Genomic DNA, 16,262 nt, shown 5'->3' with positions numbered 1-16,262 from the left:
AAGATGATAACTTATTTTTTAATGTTCTTATATCGAGGTTTCCAAGTCATATTAGTGTCAAAATCTATTCCTAGTAACGTAGCTATGTCAACAAATTTTAATTTTGAATTATTGAAGTCATATGTCATTTTTAATTTTTTGTGAAGGTTTGAATTGTTATTAATTTTGTTTTATTTAAATTTACTTCAAGATTACTTCTGCCGGCACTCCCGGAGTGCAACCAGTTTTTTTATTTAGTTTTCTTTACATTTTTAATTACGGAATCCAAACAATACAAAGCTCGTGTTTAAAAAAACATATAAGCATCTGAATTTAGTATGTATGTTTATCATTTAATTTATATCACGTCGTCTTGGAATTTTACTAAATCATAAGTCAGTTTATAGGTATTTGGTTATTGCTGTGCAATATATCAAATATTGTTAATTAGCTGATGCCCGCGCCATCGTTCGCGTGGACTCTATGACTCTGTCGTAGATAATATCAGATGATTCAAATTCATTCAGTTCAGATATTTTTTTATACATACAGTATACACATTACTAGCTCCTCAATAAAATCACATCAATCTAATGCTCAGTTTTGACGTTAAAAAAGGACAAATAAACAAACACGCTATGGAAACTATAATTAGAATATGCGCTATAATATACGCTATGGAAACTTTAATTTGTTTAACAACAAATTCATTTTCAGTAAATATCTCATTTAACACACAATGACGACAACTTATCAAGACCCCGTGACGTCACTCTGATCTTTAGGGTTTCCGATGACGTAAGAAATATCGATTAGATTTTCAACTTGTCTATTTACTTTTAATACGTAATAGCTTTACATGACATTAATATATGTATATATATATATATATATATATATATATATATATATATATATATATATATATATATATATATATAGAAGCGTATTATAGTTCATAGCTGTTTAAATTTTGTTTATTTTGCTGACATTAAACACAAATTCAATAGTCAATTAAATAATATAAGTGTATCTAATTTAATAAATCGATAAATTGTTTAACTAACATAGTTTATAAGCAATAATAACATATGTGGACTGTAGATTGCCTGAAAATAAATAAAATTCATTCATTCATTCATTCACCGAACTTGATCTTCGGTGAATCTTTCTTTAGCCAGTTTATGATAGAATGAATTTTATTCATTTTCAGACGATTCTCTGTAGATTTACAGTCCACGTGCAAAAAGGAAAGTTTTTGTATTGTGTATTGAAAAATACAAGGGCCGTTTGATAAATGTATTTTTACATGTAATTTTCAACATTACTCAACAATCAACAGTGGCTTTATAGTACCGATGGCAATGCATTCTTGTGAACCAGGACCGGCTCAAACATGACAACTCTTCAAATATTTACCACACCAGTAACCAGATCTCTTTGCGAAAAATAAAAGATTGTGTAAAAAATGTTTTCTATTGAAAAAAAAAAATCTTATTTCTTCTTCATACCAACACCAAGGCAAGTATATAGCGTGTCAGTAAGTGATACTGATAGATAGTGATCTATCGACATTTAACAAAACGTGTTCGTGATTGAAGGCTGGGAATAATAATAGTAAATCTTTGTCATGGATACTGTTTTCTGGGTAGCACCAATTATCTGTTTTTGTTATGATTAAATTCATTCATGTTTCCTTTGGATGGTGTTTGTGAAGGTTGCGGCTGTGGCGTGAGGTTCCCGCCCTAGAATGGGGCCACTTCATGTCTTCCCATGGATGTCGTACGAGGCGACTTAAGGGACACATAGCCTAGGCATCTGATGAACAAAAAAATAGCATTGTTATGTGTTTTCTTTAATTTTCAAAGTTTCATGGAATTCACGAGTGCATGATCGGATCGGCGTGTGTTTATAGAATAGTATTACTCGATATCCTCCTGTGGATGTCGTACGAGTTGATTATGGGATAAAACGATAGGCAACAGTGTTCCTAGAGAGGATTAACGTCAGATTAAAGATCTAGAAAAAGGATGAAAAAAAAAATCAACATCAGCGACGTACATTTTGTTCTACCTGAAAATTGTATAGTCATAAAAACTGGATATTAGAGTTGCTGATATCCTATACTTACTAATATTATAAATGCGAAAGTTTGTGAGTATGTATGTTTATTACTTTTTCACGCAAAATCTACTGGACGGATTGTTATGAAATTTGGTACACGGGTAGAATATAACCGGGAATAACGCGTAGGATACTTTTTATCCCGAAATTCCCACGGTAACGAAACCCCGGGGCGTAGCAAATTTTTTATTATATGAAGTTGTTAATTTATTTAAAAAAAAAAAAACCTAATTGGCAAGGCTGGCATAGTTTAAGGAAGTGAATATATTTAAAAAAAAAAACAATGTTTAATGTATGTACAAACATTAATTCCTTTATTCAATTAAGACAAAATATCGTAGTCTTCGCCACCGACATAGAAGGCACAGGTAATATTATACAAAATGACAACATCGCTTTTTGCAAATCATATAGGATACTTCTCATATGAATATTTTGACACGCGTTATAATAATAATAAAGTTCCAGATTGCCCTTAAAAGGTTTAGTGCCCTTAATCTGTATGATTGAAAAATAAAGATTCTTCTATTGAAGAAGAATCTTTAATTGTTTTTGGGTCACTTTTTATATATTGGCAATATTTTGTCAACATGCTCAGTCCATGATTCTGAACAAGTTTTAGTATGGGAGCAACTCCGAAATCACGAAAAAAAAAATCAGCTGTTCTATATAAAATTAAATAACCTAAGTTGTGGAAAATGTATGGATCAGCTGATTTTTTTGAGGAGAAAAGCGGTTGCTGAAATTTCAAAACAGTTATTATTTTCAATGTAAAATGCATCTAAATTTTCATGTATAATAATCAAATATTGAATCGAAATTTGAAAAAAAATCGACATGCAAACGAATATTTTTTTCAAATTATGACCGATTATATGATTTAATTATTATAGAATAAAAAAATAATTAAATAAATAAAATATCAATAACGCGTGCCCTCTTTTGAACAAGTCAAGTGTCGATTAAGAAAGCAACTTGAGGTCTAGTTCTTGTTAGATTTACATAAAAAATCATAATCTCAGATATCATTACCAATTTAACAGTTGTACGTTCCATGTTCTATCCCATACACATTCATACATTTATTTTTCACACACATTAAAGGTTTCTACAGACGTTCTTTTCATTCCGTAGAAAAAAAATAATTGTGAATTTCAATAAACTTAATGAGTTTTAAATCTTGAATTCTGATGATTACTTTCCAAAGTTAAAAAAAATTTTAATTTTTATTTTATTTTAATAACTTTTAAAAATATATGTAGTCATTTAATTATTATATCAAATAATTATTTAAATCACTGGGGTCATTTCAAAAATTCATATTTAAAATCACATTTAGCAATCACTAAATAAATTTTACATGACTAATTTGTTTAACAAATAAAAAAATAGGGACAAATTATCGAGTTACAATTATTAATATTTAATTTAGCTTGGAAATAAAAAGATATATTTTTTATTTCAAACAACGATTACATGAAATCAAGTTTGATTGATTGTGAATCGAACGCCCGCAGAGCTCATTGAAAATGTGAAAAATTTATAAAAACGACTAGTGGGTAAATATTAACTTTATGTGGAAGATAATATAATGTATGTATAAAGCACCCTTACTGGAACTATTGTATATACGTTAGGCACGATTATGTAACTTTACATGGTAATATAACCTTACTTTATTACATACCTAATTAACTGTACTGGATCTATTTTATTATGGCAGATGTACTTATATGTTATTCTGTATGTAAATTTATCTATATTTTCTTTAAATTCTCATTTTTGCGCAGTAAATTGCTGTTTTTGTCTACCAAAATAAGGCCAAGTACAATAGGCATATTTTTATCACTATTTTTTTTAATAGACACCATACTATTTGATAAATAGAAAAAAAGCATTTATTTTATAAGCCACATGAATTAATCGCCAAAACTGGTGGAATTTTTTATTTAAAGAATAATTTAATTAAATTGAAAAAATAATTAATTAAAGAAATTAATTTAAAACTTGTCGTATATCTTAAATAATAATGTGATTCTTAATTACACTTTGGTAGTAATTAACTACTATTTAAATCTTAATTTACTAAAGTATTGTGAGAAACAATTTGTTTAAAATACCGGTGTGAAACGTAATACAAGCAGGTTATAATTTGTTGACAGATACTTAGTTATACCTAGTTTCACTTTTAATTAAAAATAATTAATTAATATTTACAAAAAAAAAAACTAATAAAACTGGTAAACTAACGGGGGATACAATGTGAAATGACTAATATATAAAACGAACTTAAAATATGTTGCTTTTTTATAAAATCAATTATTAAATTGGCCCTTAACATTATAAACTGTTAAGTATCTAGGCATCATGAATGTTAATTATATCGCATGGGCAAATTTAAATTACAATATTTATTTAAGCCAATAAAACATCACCCTTGGGTCTTTTATTACATACACGACAAAACTTAATAAAAAATACAAAATATAGTTCTTAGTATATTATTTACTGTACAATGAAAATATGTAGTGAAAAGGAATCTGCTACTGACATTTTGTACTTTGTAATAAATAATTTAGTAATCGGTATATAATATATAAAATAGCGTTATAACCTACAGTTATAACGATATCGAGCTACCAGGAGAGATATTAATAAATATATTAATTGATAATTTTATTTATATCAATACGTGATGCATATAAGATGCCATATATGCTTAAGTATGTTCATTTAACAACAATAGTTTAACCCAGATCGTTCATATTTTAATAAATGTAACAAATCTTGCAAAAATATTCAAAAAAATGCAAAAAATGCCTGGAAATGAATAAGCATCATCACCTAATAAATTGTCAAATTAAAAAAAACAGTCTTCGAAATAGAAAAACGTTCAAAAATACATGCGACGACCATCGAAAAATGTGAATGGATTAATAAAAATATAAAAAATATCTAAAACCAATTAATAAAAAAAAAGAATATATTGCAAGATTTGCAGACGTAATATAGAACTATTGTGAATATATTAAAATAGTCTAAAATATCGATCGCTGTCGAATAGGTACTTCATAAATACTTAGTACCAAGGACATCAGTGCGTTAGTATAGGAGTAGTTCCGATCACTCAATAGTTGTGCGAAGTGGTTCTTAAAACTTTGAATATAGGTTTCAAAGTGTTCCAAATTTGACTTGGCTACTCGGCAATTTAAATCTCGTTTACCAATTACATGATAAAACAAAAAAAATGTGTATATATTTTTATATAATACATATTTTTGTTTTTTTTTTTTCCTTTTAATACAACTTCTCCTAAGACAACGAATAAAATGTATGTGCCTTGGTACTTTCATTGATTTACAGCATTCGAATAAGAAGGTACATAAAAGCAGAAGACACAAGCGTAACAGAGTGTCGAACGGAATGAGCGTGGTTCTGGAGGAATACTGGAAAAGAAAATAAAATTGATTACTAACGTTTTTTTCGTATTTTTCGAATATCAATTTTACGAACGAATATTACATATTATTATCAGATTAAAAAAAAAATGTATTTTAGTTAATTCTGTAATTCGTAAAAGTAACTTCGCTTAAAACTTTTTGTACATAAATTGTGAAGTGATTCACAAATACGTAATTGTTTCAACTGTGTATCCCTAATAGTTTTGGAATAAAGCGATTGTTACATACAGACAGACAGATATAAGGAATCTATAATGGTTAATTTTTTTTTTATTCGTATAAGGCATCCTAAAAAATATAAATTGTAAAACAAGTAATTAATGTAAATAAAATAATCACAAAAATAAAATGTTAAATAAGCACACGTTACTTACTTGAACTTTTTTGCATGTTGATTGGCTCGGCTTCTAAAAGTGAAATAAAAAAGAAAACAAATGAAACATGCACGAAAAATAGACACGGAAAAAAAAAGATCGTTTAAAATAAAAAGTGCAACATGCGTGTAAAAAGAATCAGTACTGGCAATAGCTCAGCAATAATTTAAAAAAATATATGAATATTATTATAATCGTGACAATCAATATGTGTATTTTTTTTTAAATTTAGCAACGAAACTACAAACTAATGATGAATTATTTTTTCTTTTTTTTATCTATGTAAAAAACTTACCTATTTTAATTTTGATAGGCTCCGTATTTCTACTCCATTCCTTGTCGTTCTTAGCCCTAAGGTAGGCCTGGTAAGTGCCTGGTGCTTCTGACACTTCGTAAGAGAAGTCGTAGGTTTTTTGCAAGTTCTTGGGCAGTGGAAGTTCAAATTTATTAATGTTGCCAGTCTGGAAAATAGTGATAGTAGCAGGTTAGTAAAATAAAACCATGCGCGAGTCGTACTCGTATACGAAGGGTAGTGTACACTATCTATGAAAAAAGCAAACACGAAAAAAACGTTTGTTGTATAGGAATTCCTTAAATGTTTATTTTATTCTATTTTTTAGTAATTGTTATTAAAACGGCAACTTTAATACATCATCTGTGTAAATGAGTTGCTATTTGAAATGTTCTTTTTACATGCTTTGCATGTAAAAATATGGGATTTGGTAATGGACGAGAAGATTTATTGACGAAGCGTGTTGCTTTTCTTGTATATATTTGTTGTTATTAAACAAAAAATAAAAGTCTTTTTTCTTTCTAATTATTCATATTTTTTTATAAATTTATTTATTGATAAAAATATATTATTTATAAAAAATCTTACTTCGTCCATTAGTTGGACTTCGACTTGTTCCAGCGGCAGATGCGAGTGGACCTTGAAGCTGAGCTTGGGGCCAGTCACGTCCACTTCGTCGATAACGGGTCGCTGCACCAGCTCCGCGGATCTGTTGTGGACACCGTGGTAGTTGTGGGCCTGGAATTTATGAAAAGCTAGTTTAGTGATAAACATAACCTTTATACATTTTTTATTTTTATTTAAATTTTATTTCACAAAATACAATTTGTGAAAGTACAACAGGTTAACTTAGATAAAGCATTATCTAGCAGTCAACTATTGAGACATAAAGATAAATACAACTAGGGTGCAAAAAAAATATATAAGAATAACTCGAATAATAAACTCAGACTTTAAAATAATTAATCTGTACTGTGGTAATGTGAATTTTATGAATGATAAATTTTGGAAATGATTCCTTCTTCAAGAAAATTGACGGATCGTAATGACCGCGCAGCCGCAGCGATCGAAACTCTCTGAGAAACACCCGGTAACAACTCACCAGACAAGTGTAAGTCCCGAAGTCACTGATCCCGGCCGGGATGACGGTCAGGTTGGAGTTGACGCCATCTTTGGAGATGAAGAAATGTTTGTTGTCCACCAAAACTGGCACGTTGTCCTTGAACCAGGTGATCTCAGGCCTGGAGGAGATGACGTGGAAATATTTTATTTGTTGTTTGATAGACATTGATTGGCACAAAGAAGAAAAGAAAAGCAAATAATATAATTTAATTTAGATTGTAAGGTTTTCTGTAAGTATAAATATTGATAAGTATAAATACATTTATGTAATGATAGATGTTCGTTTTTAATTTGGCTTTTAGGTAATATTATAACAAAAAACTGAAATAGAATATAGACATGTGGTTCCGACCTAAAACTAGAAAATTCTAGAATTAAAAATATTCTCATGTGTGTTATCGCTGATAGCATCAAATCAATTTTAATTATTAAATTTGTTTTTTTTTAATTATTAAATTTGACAACTAATATTATAAATGCGAAAGTAAGTTTGTTACCTCTTCACGCTTTCATCTACTCAACCAATCTTCTTGAAATTTTGCATAAATGTAGTTTGAAATACGGAGAAGGACATAAGGTTTTCATCTCATAAAAATAGCTATTTCCATCGGAAGTTCACGCGGACGGAGAAATCGGCAAAAGCTAGTAACAAAAATAAATATTAGAAACAGGAACTTAGTCAACAGAGATCAGAGCCAAGAGCCTCTTAGGTTGGCTGAGGCAGCGAAGTAAGGAAAATTGAATGTGACTTACATGGGATCTCCCCTGGAGGTGCACTGGAAGATGGCGTGGTCTCCGATGCCAGTATTGATCTCAGTTCTGTGCACGTGCGCGTGGGGTTTCTCTAAAAAATGATAGTTAACATTTAGCTACATCCTACTTCTTGTGGCGAGGCGTGTGGTTCCGCCCTAGAATATTACCATACCATAACCTTCCGTGGATGTCATATTAAGGGAGCGAGGCTGCTGATAGGCAATAATAGCGTTCTCAAGGAGGGATGACGTCAGACAAGCGACCAAATATTAAAAATTTTAAGTTATTTTTTATGCTAACGATATAGTAACTATATTTATTATATTTTACGATATGTGTTTGTTTACTCAACTAAAATTGTTGAAATCTAACGAAATAAAAATAACAATATCAGGTATTATAAAGTACTTAGTCTAGGTATATGTTAATACTTCAGTTCAAACTAACGTGAACTTAACGCAAATTTAAACTTTCAAAGAGACGAAGTGATAAAAATGGAATTAGTAGGTAATTGTGCGGATTAACCTAGTGGTTAATCCGTGACAACATGGTAAATAAATAAATAATAATAATAATGATAAATAAAAATTCGTTTATTTCATTTACAACAAAGTGTACATTGTTAGGAATCTCTAGTAAGCAAAATATGCTCGTGTCAGAGAATCCTACTCTTTCTTAACATACTAACACTCGTTGAAAATAATACAAAATAAAAGTTTTCATCTTTCCTTAACTATTTTCAAATTCAAATCATTTATTCAGAAATTAGACCTTCACAGGCACTTTTTCTCGTCAATTTTTATATTTATAGTTATTTCTCACAAGCTACAAACTACTGGAAATATACAACTTATATATATTATGGTGGTAAATAACTAACCTAAAACTTTGATGTCTATCTCCCTCTGCGTGGAGCCCAAGTTGTTGAAAGCGTAGCAATAGTACTTCCCGGAGGCGTTGCCCTTCACGTTCTGGATGGTGACGCTGTCAAATGAGAATGTTCCGTCTCCCTCCTTCAAACGGCCGTTGGAGCCCTGGAAAAATCATTTTCCGTAAGGTAAAAAGGAAACTTTTATGGAATGACTTTTTCTATGGGTTTATCTATGTAGTTTCTATTGTAGGTTCGTCTATTTTAATTTTTCGCCTATAACATCGTTTTATTTGATGTTAACTTTAACGTGCGCGGAAGAACGCAAAGTACGCCATTTTGTTTAAACGCCAGCGGCGCGCTGGTCAAATTTGATGGTGTAATGAATTCACTCTAACCTAAAAGTAGTCACAATTTACGATTTTGGTGATCACCGTTTTCTTTTTAGTAATTTGTGTCAAGTTTGTCCTAAACTATAACACTTTCTAATAAAAGCAATTATGTATTACGTAGCACTTTTAAGAAATTGATTAAAAAGTTTTGGTGGTGCTAAATTGATAAAAAAGTTTGGGTTGGACCAGTTGTAAGGTAAAAACTCTTGTGCATCACTATGCACAAGCACGCAAATCGACAAAGGAATCGACTTTGCTATTTACATCTCACCAACGAGTCGATTCGCAGTGAGACGCAGCTAACCAATCACTGTGCGCCATTGTGACGCAACGACAACCACGCCGCAATGTGATTCGTTCGCTGCATCTCACATCGAATCGACTCGATAGTGAGAAGTGAAATGCAAAATCGTACCTCGCCCTCAATCGCCCATTCGTCATCCATCAATGCATCATCCAGATGTGTGACACAATCGTCATTTATATTCTGCTCAGGTTTCAAGGAAGCGCTACATTATTGTGATGTGTAATTGCGAATAGGACTTCCTCTGTATATCTCTATACATATAATACAACTGTAAGTGTATGTCTGTACATAATGTACATAGCCCGCTTATATATTTACCCATAATTATTTTACTATAATATATCATTATAGTAAATTAATTATGGGGGCCTCTATGTGACTGAGCCAAAATGCAAAAAATACTAGATGGAATTTGATGCGGTTTTAGAGCCGTATAATGGCCACCGTAGACCAAAGGGAATTTAGTGGCCACCGTTTTCGATTTAGTCAACTGTGAGACTACATTATGCAATGGAAAACTATAATATTAAAATTATTTCTATAACTAGTGTGTGGTATAATCTGTTAAAATATTTTTCCTTATTTTCTCTTCGTCTAAGTTACTTGTGAACGTTTCGTCTATATCTGTGCCAAATTCCATCAAAATCCATCCAGTAGTTTTTGAGTTCATTCATTATAAAGAAAAAGAAAATATCATTTTTCTTCTCTTTATAATATTACGATAGTATGGATATAAGTATGGATGCATGCAAACAATCACCTCCTGTCCTGAGCCAACCCTAGACCAGATGATCTGTGGCGGCGGCAACCCCTCAACCTTGCAGGTCAGCACCAAATCAGAACCTTCGGGGACCTCGCCGTTGTTGGTCGCAGTTAGACCTGGAACGATAAAGTTATATATTTGAATAATTTAATTGTTTAACAATTTTACAAACATTGTCAATGGTTGACTATTAGATAAATGATTTTAGAATTGTTTCTTCTTCTGTGAATGGTTCCCGCCTTCCCATCACAGGTCAGGTCCCAGTCCCGCCAGGGCAACCCCAGGGAAAACCTTCCAGGCTACCTTGAGGAAAGAAGATTTGAATATAAATGGTCAAGCAGGCAGCTGACCATTTAACCAAAGCCTGCCAAAGAATACAGATTCATATTCAAAGTTAATTTTGGTACATGGAGCCTGGGCTTTACAGCCAAACAAGAAACAAGGAAAACGCGAGAATGAAAAAGTGAAATAAATAATAATAACTACTCACTGACAATCCTCGGGCCAACCCTGAGGCTATGGACGACAGACACAGGAGCCTCCTGAGATACTGAGCACCGGTACTCGCCAGAGTCTGACGAGTCTAGGTCATGTATCACCAAGTCGTGGACACCACCTTCGGAGATGCTGTAATATTCAATAAAAAATATCTTTAACACCCGTGCAAAGTACGGCGGTAACATCTATCGGACCACAAGCTCAACGTCAATACGTCAAAACCCAATGAGGATTGCAGCATCAACAGTCGCAACAAATGGTTCGCAAATACTATAATCAGATGGCGTCTATGGTCGAACTGACAAGACTGGAACGCGCAGTTGAAATTCTCAAGATTTGATGCTTAAATATAATCTCCTAAATAATACCGTGACATTGCAATACCTAGTCTGACAGGAAGATCTTATTGCTAATTTTCCGATTTGAAAAGAACCACTAAGGTTTATGCGTACAGGGTTCCTTGTAAAATAACAGAAATCTCGCAGGACCAAAAAGCTGACATCAGTGCTATAAATACTTACATTTCAGTTTTGTTTGAGGGAAATTTCGCAGGGTTCATCTTCATTTTGTTGAAGTACAGACCCACCACCTCGTTTCCATTCAATTTGTCCCAGTTCACAACAGGCACGGACGCTGAAAAATAAATTTTATAAAATGAAAAAATTGACTTTACATGCATAAGCAATTTGTTGTCAAAAATATATTAGTATTTTTTACTATTAACGCACAAGTTTAGTTTTTAGGTTTCGATTTTAGGTAGCTCAAGATCTTGAGATCAAAAACTCATAACAACAATTATTGGGCACGGCCATTCGTATCGTGTTTATAGCCGAGATATGGAGTTTTGTTTCTTAAACATTTTATATAAATTATGAACGAATTGACAACTTCTTACGGAATAACGGATGGATTGAATTGATTGATGGATTAAAAAAAGATCTTACCTGGGCTGACGACACAAGCCAGCCGTACAGACAATCCTGATTCTACGTTATATTTCTTAGGTTCGGTTTGTATCACTCCTACTACTTCTTCTTCATTGCCTGCAATCAAACATTTTTAATTTCACATCATTATTTTACATGTAAGGTATAATTACTTATGATAAGACAGTATATGACAAGATTTATAAGACCTATATTTGTTAATTGATGTCCTTGGAGAAAAGGGTGCGGTGAAGTTTGTTGCGCCGCTTCTTCTTCACCTGCGCTTTAGAAGCCGGCAGTAGACTTAGTTTAAGTAATTTTTTGACGTCAATAAGTGATGTATATCATCCTAAACTGAATAAAGAGTTTTGAATTTGAATTTATGAAGTTTTCGGTTGCATTTGTTGTGGATACGTAAGAAGTTTCAGATACATAAGTAGTGTCGATACTATTGATTGTTTATTCTTCGATGCTATCGATTCTGCTCGAACTGTCGATAGTCGATAATATACCGTGATAGATAGGTGTGTCCGGAAGGCACGTTAAATCAGTTGTATTTGCAGTCGTTAAAACGCGTGCAATGGACCCGCGTGCTGGGTTATGGCCCATACTATCTATCCATAAGGAAGGAAGGCTTGTGCCCCAGAGTGGGGACGTTTAAATAGCTGTTGATGATGAAGATTGAAAATTTTGTGAATACTATATTTATTAGATGCACTCAATTGGATTACAACGCTCGCAATTTGTTTGGTCTTACGGTAGACTGTTGGAGAATACCATTAGGTGTGCAAATGGTGCACATATTTTTTTGGTAATCTTGTGCAATTAAAATAAAAAAAATTAAGTTCTACTAGTTTACCAAATTGTTATAGGCACTTCATAATGGTCTATCGATCAGCAATATTAGACCATTTTCCATATTTACCAGACCAAGAATCCGGTGTCGTAGTCCGGCCATTAGACTACAGAGGTCAAACCGTTTCTCCACAAATGCGTATAAAGATAACAATCCTATTGACACAATTTTCAAAATTGATTTTGTTATTATTACCTTCATCTTTCTGTGCCTCGTCGTCTATTCCCTCATCACCGAGGAAGTCATCATTATCTACGTTACGCCTCTCCATGACATGTGCATCGACTGAAACAAAGAGATTTAGATTATTAGATATTATAATTACAGATACTTAATAAGGTTTTTATAAAAACGTAATTTTTGATACAAGCGATTGTGAGAGAGATCTTGTTGCATCCAACGCATGACCAAAAGCCTTGCCCGTGCAGTAAACCGTTAAGGACTTCTCTAGTTAGAAGAAGATTCTGAGTGGACCGAGATGCTTCAAAGTTGAGTTGCAGGGTTATATTCAGTTTTTGAATTATATTATTTAAGACTGTTGCAAAACTCGAAGGCTGCGTTTTAAGGCTTTAAACGCTTGGCTCTGTCTGCCTCGTAAGATAAAGACGTGATACTATCATTCATGTATCTATAAATCATTTAAATAGCAAAGTTTCGACTTGTTACGCAATATCACAAAAGAAAATTTATCAATAAGTGTACCGACCCAAGCAAAGAAAGACCTCGGAAATTTGTTTACGTCTCAACCGACGTCGAATGTTTTTACTTTTTTGTATCTCATTTTTCACAAAAAAAAAATACTTAAATCTACATATTTTTTAAATTTCTATGAGCAACTACTTTCAAGTCCGTACTATGTGCCACATTATCATACTAAACGTTGGTTTTGTTCATTGTATGTGCTTTATGCATACCAATATCTTCGGGAAAGACTGCGTGTCGGTCGAGCACACCGTTTTTGAATACTAATGTGGTGACACAGACTAGGTGAGACAGTCCTACAACGATTTGTATATTTAAATCTGACGGTAAAATTTATTGTTAAACTTTATGACTAAGGTGATGATTAAGAATTTTAATTGGTTGACGATTGTGACAATGACTTTAGTGGAATATTATTTGAAAAATGTGGGATCTAACTGGATTTGTTGTAATAAATAAAATAAAAATATTGTATTGTGTAGTTAACGCCTTAAAAGAAATGAGTGGCAAATGTCTACATCAATCTCATTGCTATCTATAGTCCCACTAATGAACATGTCACGATCGCCCTATTATATAGACAGAGGTGTAGCCAATTTATCTCTGCCTAATATTTTTTTTAGTTTGGTTGGTCTAAATGGGCTTGGGTACATAGATCACTATTTTGTTTATAAATTACATTGGTTTTCAAATCCTTATGGAATCTGTCACATTTTGTAGATGAACTGTTAGCACCTAGGTATTCATAAATACTGTTGGTTAACTTATGGAACCAAATGAATGGAACCAACAGTCTGAAATATACAGAACACATGCAACCATTTCTTATTTAGATAATGCATTTTTTTTTTCAAATTTAGACAATTTAAATCCAATCAATCTTGTAATATCTAACCGATTAAGCTAGTCATTAAAAAAAAAGCCGGTTGCACTCCGTGAGTGCCGGCAGCAGTGAAAACTTGAATATTAACGTTGTGCATTTTTGACGTCTTACGAATTTTCGATCAGGGTCACGTGTCCTGACGCGAGTTTAACATTTTTTTACCTATCACAAAAAGTACACAATGCCGCTAAAGAAGTGTTCACTTTAAAAAAACGGCTGACTAAATCTACTGATATATTATTTAGTCTGTGACCATCAATGTGCCACAGTGTAGCAAGTAATTTGTGGACTATTTTCGTCAATGACTAGGTACTTTTCGGCGCCCTTTCCGATGGCGATATGTACAGAATATGAATTTAGTGAATGATGCAACATCCTTTGACTCATGGTATAATATTTAAACGGTTTGCATATAAATATGTTCCTGTAAATATTTTCCATCATAAGTAATGAAGCAAAAACATAATACCGTATTTATATCCGTACATATACCGTATTTATATCTATAGGGACTTCTCCCTAGAGATATAAATACGGTTAAATAAATAAATACAATGGTTCGACATCAACAACATATCAACCTGTGTACTGTACTATTGTAAACGATTAATGAATATTGTTGGTGTCGTATGAGAAGACTAGGGGAAGCCTTGAGAGCTGATAGGCGACAACGACATTCCAAAAGAGGATTGGCGACCGGCCATAAATTCAAAATTTTAAGCTTATTTTTAGAGAAAATCAGAAAGGAGCAACGTCAAGCATACCTATAACTATAAAATCCTCTGCCGCGTCTGTCTGTTCGTGATAAACCCAACTGCACGGATCTCTATGCGTTTTTCACCAATAGATAATATAATTTAATAGGAAGGTTTGGTGTAATTTTATGTTTGTACACGAGCGAAGCCGGGTCGGGTCGCTAGTATAACAAGATGTCACTTTTCTTTTTTTAGATCCTATTTCCTCAAACAAGACCTAAAAAAAAGAAAAGTGTAAATCTCTTTGCCTTTCAAAGGTGTGACACATAATATAAACTTAATAAACTAATCATTTTCTATCTACGGAATTATAAATTCCCAGGAAATCTCGTTAAGCACGTGTAGGGAAGTATAAACAATTGTATAGATCCAGGTCACATCAATTAGCTGAGTTAACAGCGGGACGAGAGCTAACAGTCATGAGACTAGGCCATCATGTCCTGCTGGATTAAACTGGGAATCGGGATTGTAAACCGATCAGGAAAAAACGTTTTTAGGAATCTTTTGCATAAATTGGAATGTGAAAATCAGTTATATTTTTGCTAGTTTTACTAAATTCGACGACTGTGGCATTTCTGGCCATTGCGCCCGTCAGCTATCTGGTCCAGGATTGGATTCTCAGCGCACGGGAAAGTGCTTGTAATTGTGTTAACATATTTGTGTGTTCTGGGTGGATTTTTGTGCGTCTATTTCTGTGTTTGTGTCCACACGATGACCACAAGGCAATCTTTGTGTAAGCACATATCTTTGTGTGAGCGGTTGAGTGTTGCTTATTTATTATTTGGAAATGGTTTTTTGCCCCATACAGCACAAACTAGGACTAAAAATCGATAGGCAAGCCATCAATGCATTTTTGGACAACACTGTCGGCTTCGTGGATCCTGACAAGGCCGCCTTCAATAGAGTAGGTATGGGCAGAGGTCTGTGACGTGCCGCATACTTTGGACCTCCCCGAAGGGACACAAAGAACTGTCCGAGAAGTTCCATTTGCACAGCAATTCGGCGCATCTTCGTTGCGAAGTTCGGCACCTATTTATTTGCGTTCATTATTTTCGCGGAAAAACAAAACCAGGAACTGGCATTTTGGGGTCGGAGACAAGAGTTTTATTTTATGGATATGGATAAATATAACTTCATTTTATTCAAAAAGCCAAATTTTGAACCAGTCTAACTTTTCTTCTGAAAATAATTCTTCGAATTGTGGATT

General features: G+C 32.8%; 1 protein-coding gene across 5 annotated transcripts in view; it reads right to left on the bottom strand.

Annotated features, from left to right (window-relative positions):
• Positions 1-2,389: 2,389 nt before the first annotated feature.
• Positions 2,390-16,262, bottom strand: part of LOC128681069 (protein amalgam-like) — a 139,234-nt gene continuing 125,361 nt past the window's right edge. For 3 of the 5 annotated variants that reach the window (XM_053764642.1, XM_053764644.1, XM_064436844.1), the window contains 12 exons: positions 12,911-13,000; positions 11,878-11,976; positions 11,455-11,566; positions 10,926-11,062; positions 10,433-10,551; positions 8,986-9,139; positions 8,106-8,196; positions 7,333-7,471; positions 6,819-6,968; positions 6,234-6,399; positions 5,939-5,971; positions 2,390-5,549 (listed from right to left, as the gene is read on the bottom strand). In XM_053764642.1, coding sequence (XP_053620617.1) covers positions 5,461-5,549; positions 5,939-5,971; positions 6,234-6,399; positions 6,819-6,968; positions 7,333-7,471; positions 8,106-8,196; positions 8,986-9,139; positions 10,433-10,551; positions 10,926-11,062; positions 11,455-11,566; positions 11,878-11,976; positions 12,911-13,000 — 1,379 coding nt within the window. In that variant the 3' untranslated portion in view covers positions 2,390-5,460. The remainder of the gene's footprint in view (positions 5,550-5,938; positions 5,972-6,233; positions 6,400-6,818; positions 6,969-7,332; positions 7,472-8,105; positions 8,197-8,985; positions 9,140-10,432; positions 10,552-10,925; positions 11,063-11,454; positions 11,567-11,877; positions 11,977-12,910; positions 13,001-16,262) is intronic. The other 2 variants (XM_053764643.1, XM_053764645.1) reach the window with 1 other exon arrangement.

The sequence above is a fragment of the Plodia interpunctella genome, chromosome 26, assembly GCF_027563975.2.
Source record: "Plodia interpunctella isolate USDA-ARS_2022_Savannah chromosome 26, ilPloInte3.2, whole genome shotgun sequence".
NCBI classification, from domain to species: Eukaryota; Metazoa; Arthropoda; class Insecta; order Lepidoptera; family Pyralidae; genus Plodia; species Plodia interpunctella.
The sequence above is the reverse complement of the archived record's forward strand: the minus strand, read 5'-3'. Positions and strand labels throughout refer to the sequence as shown.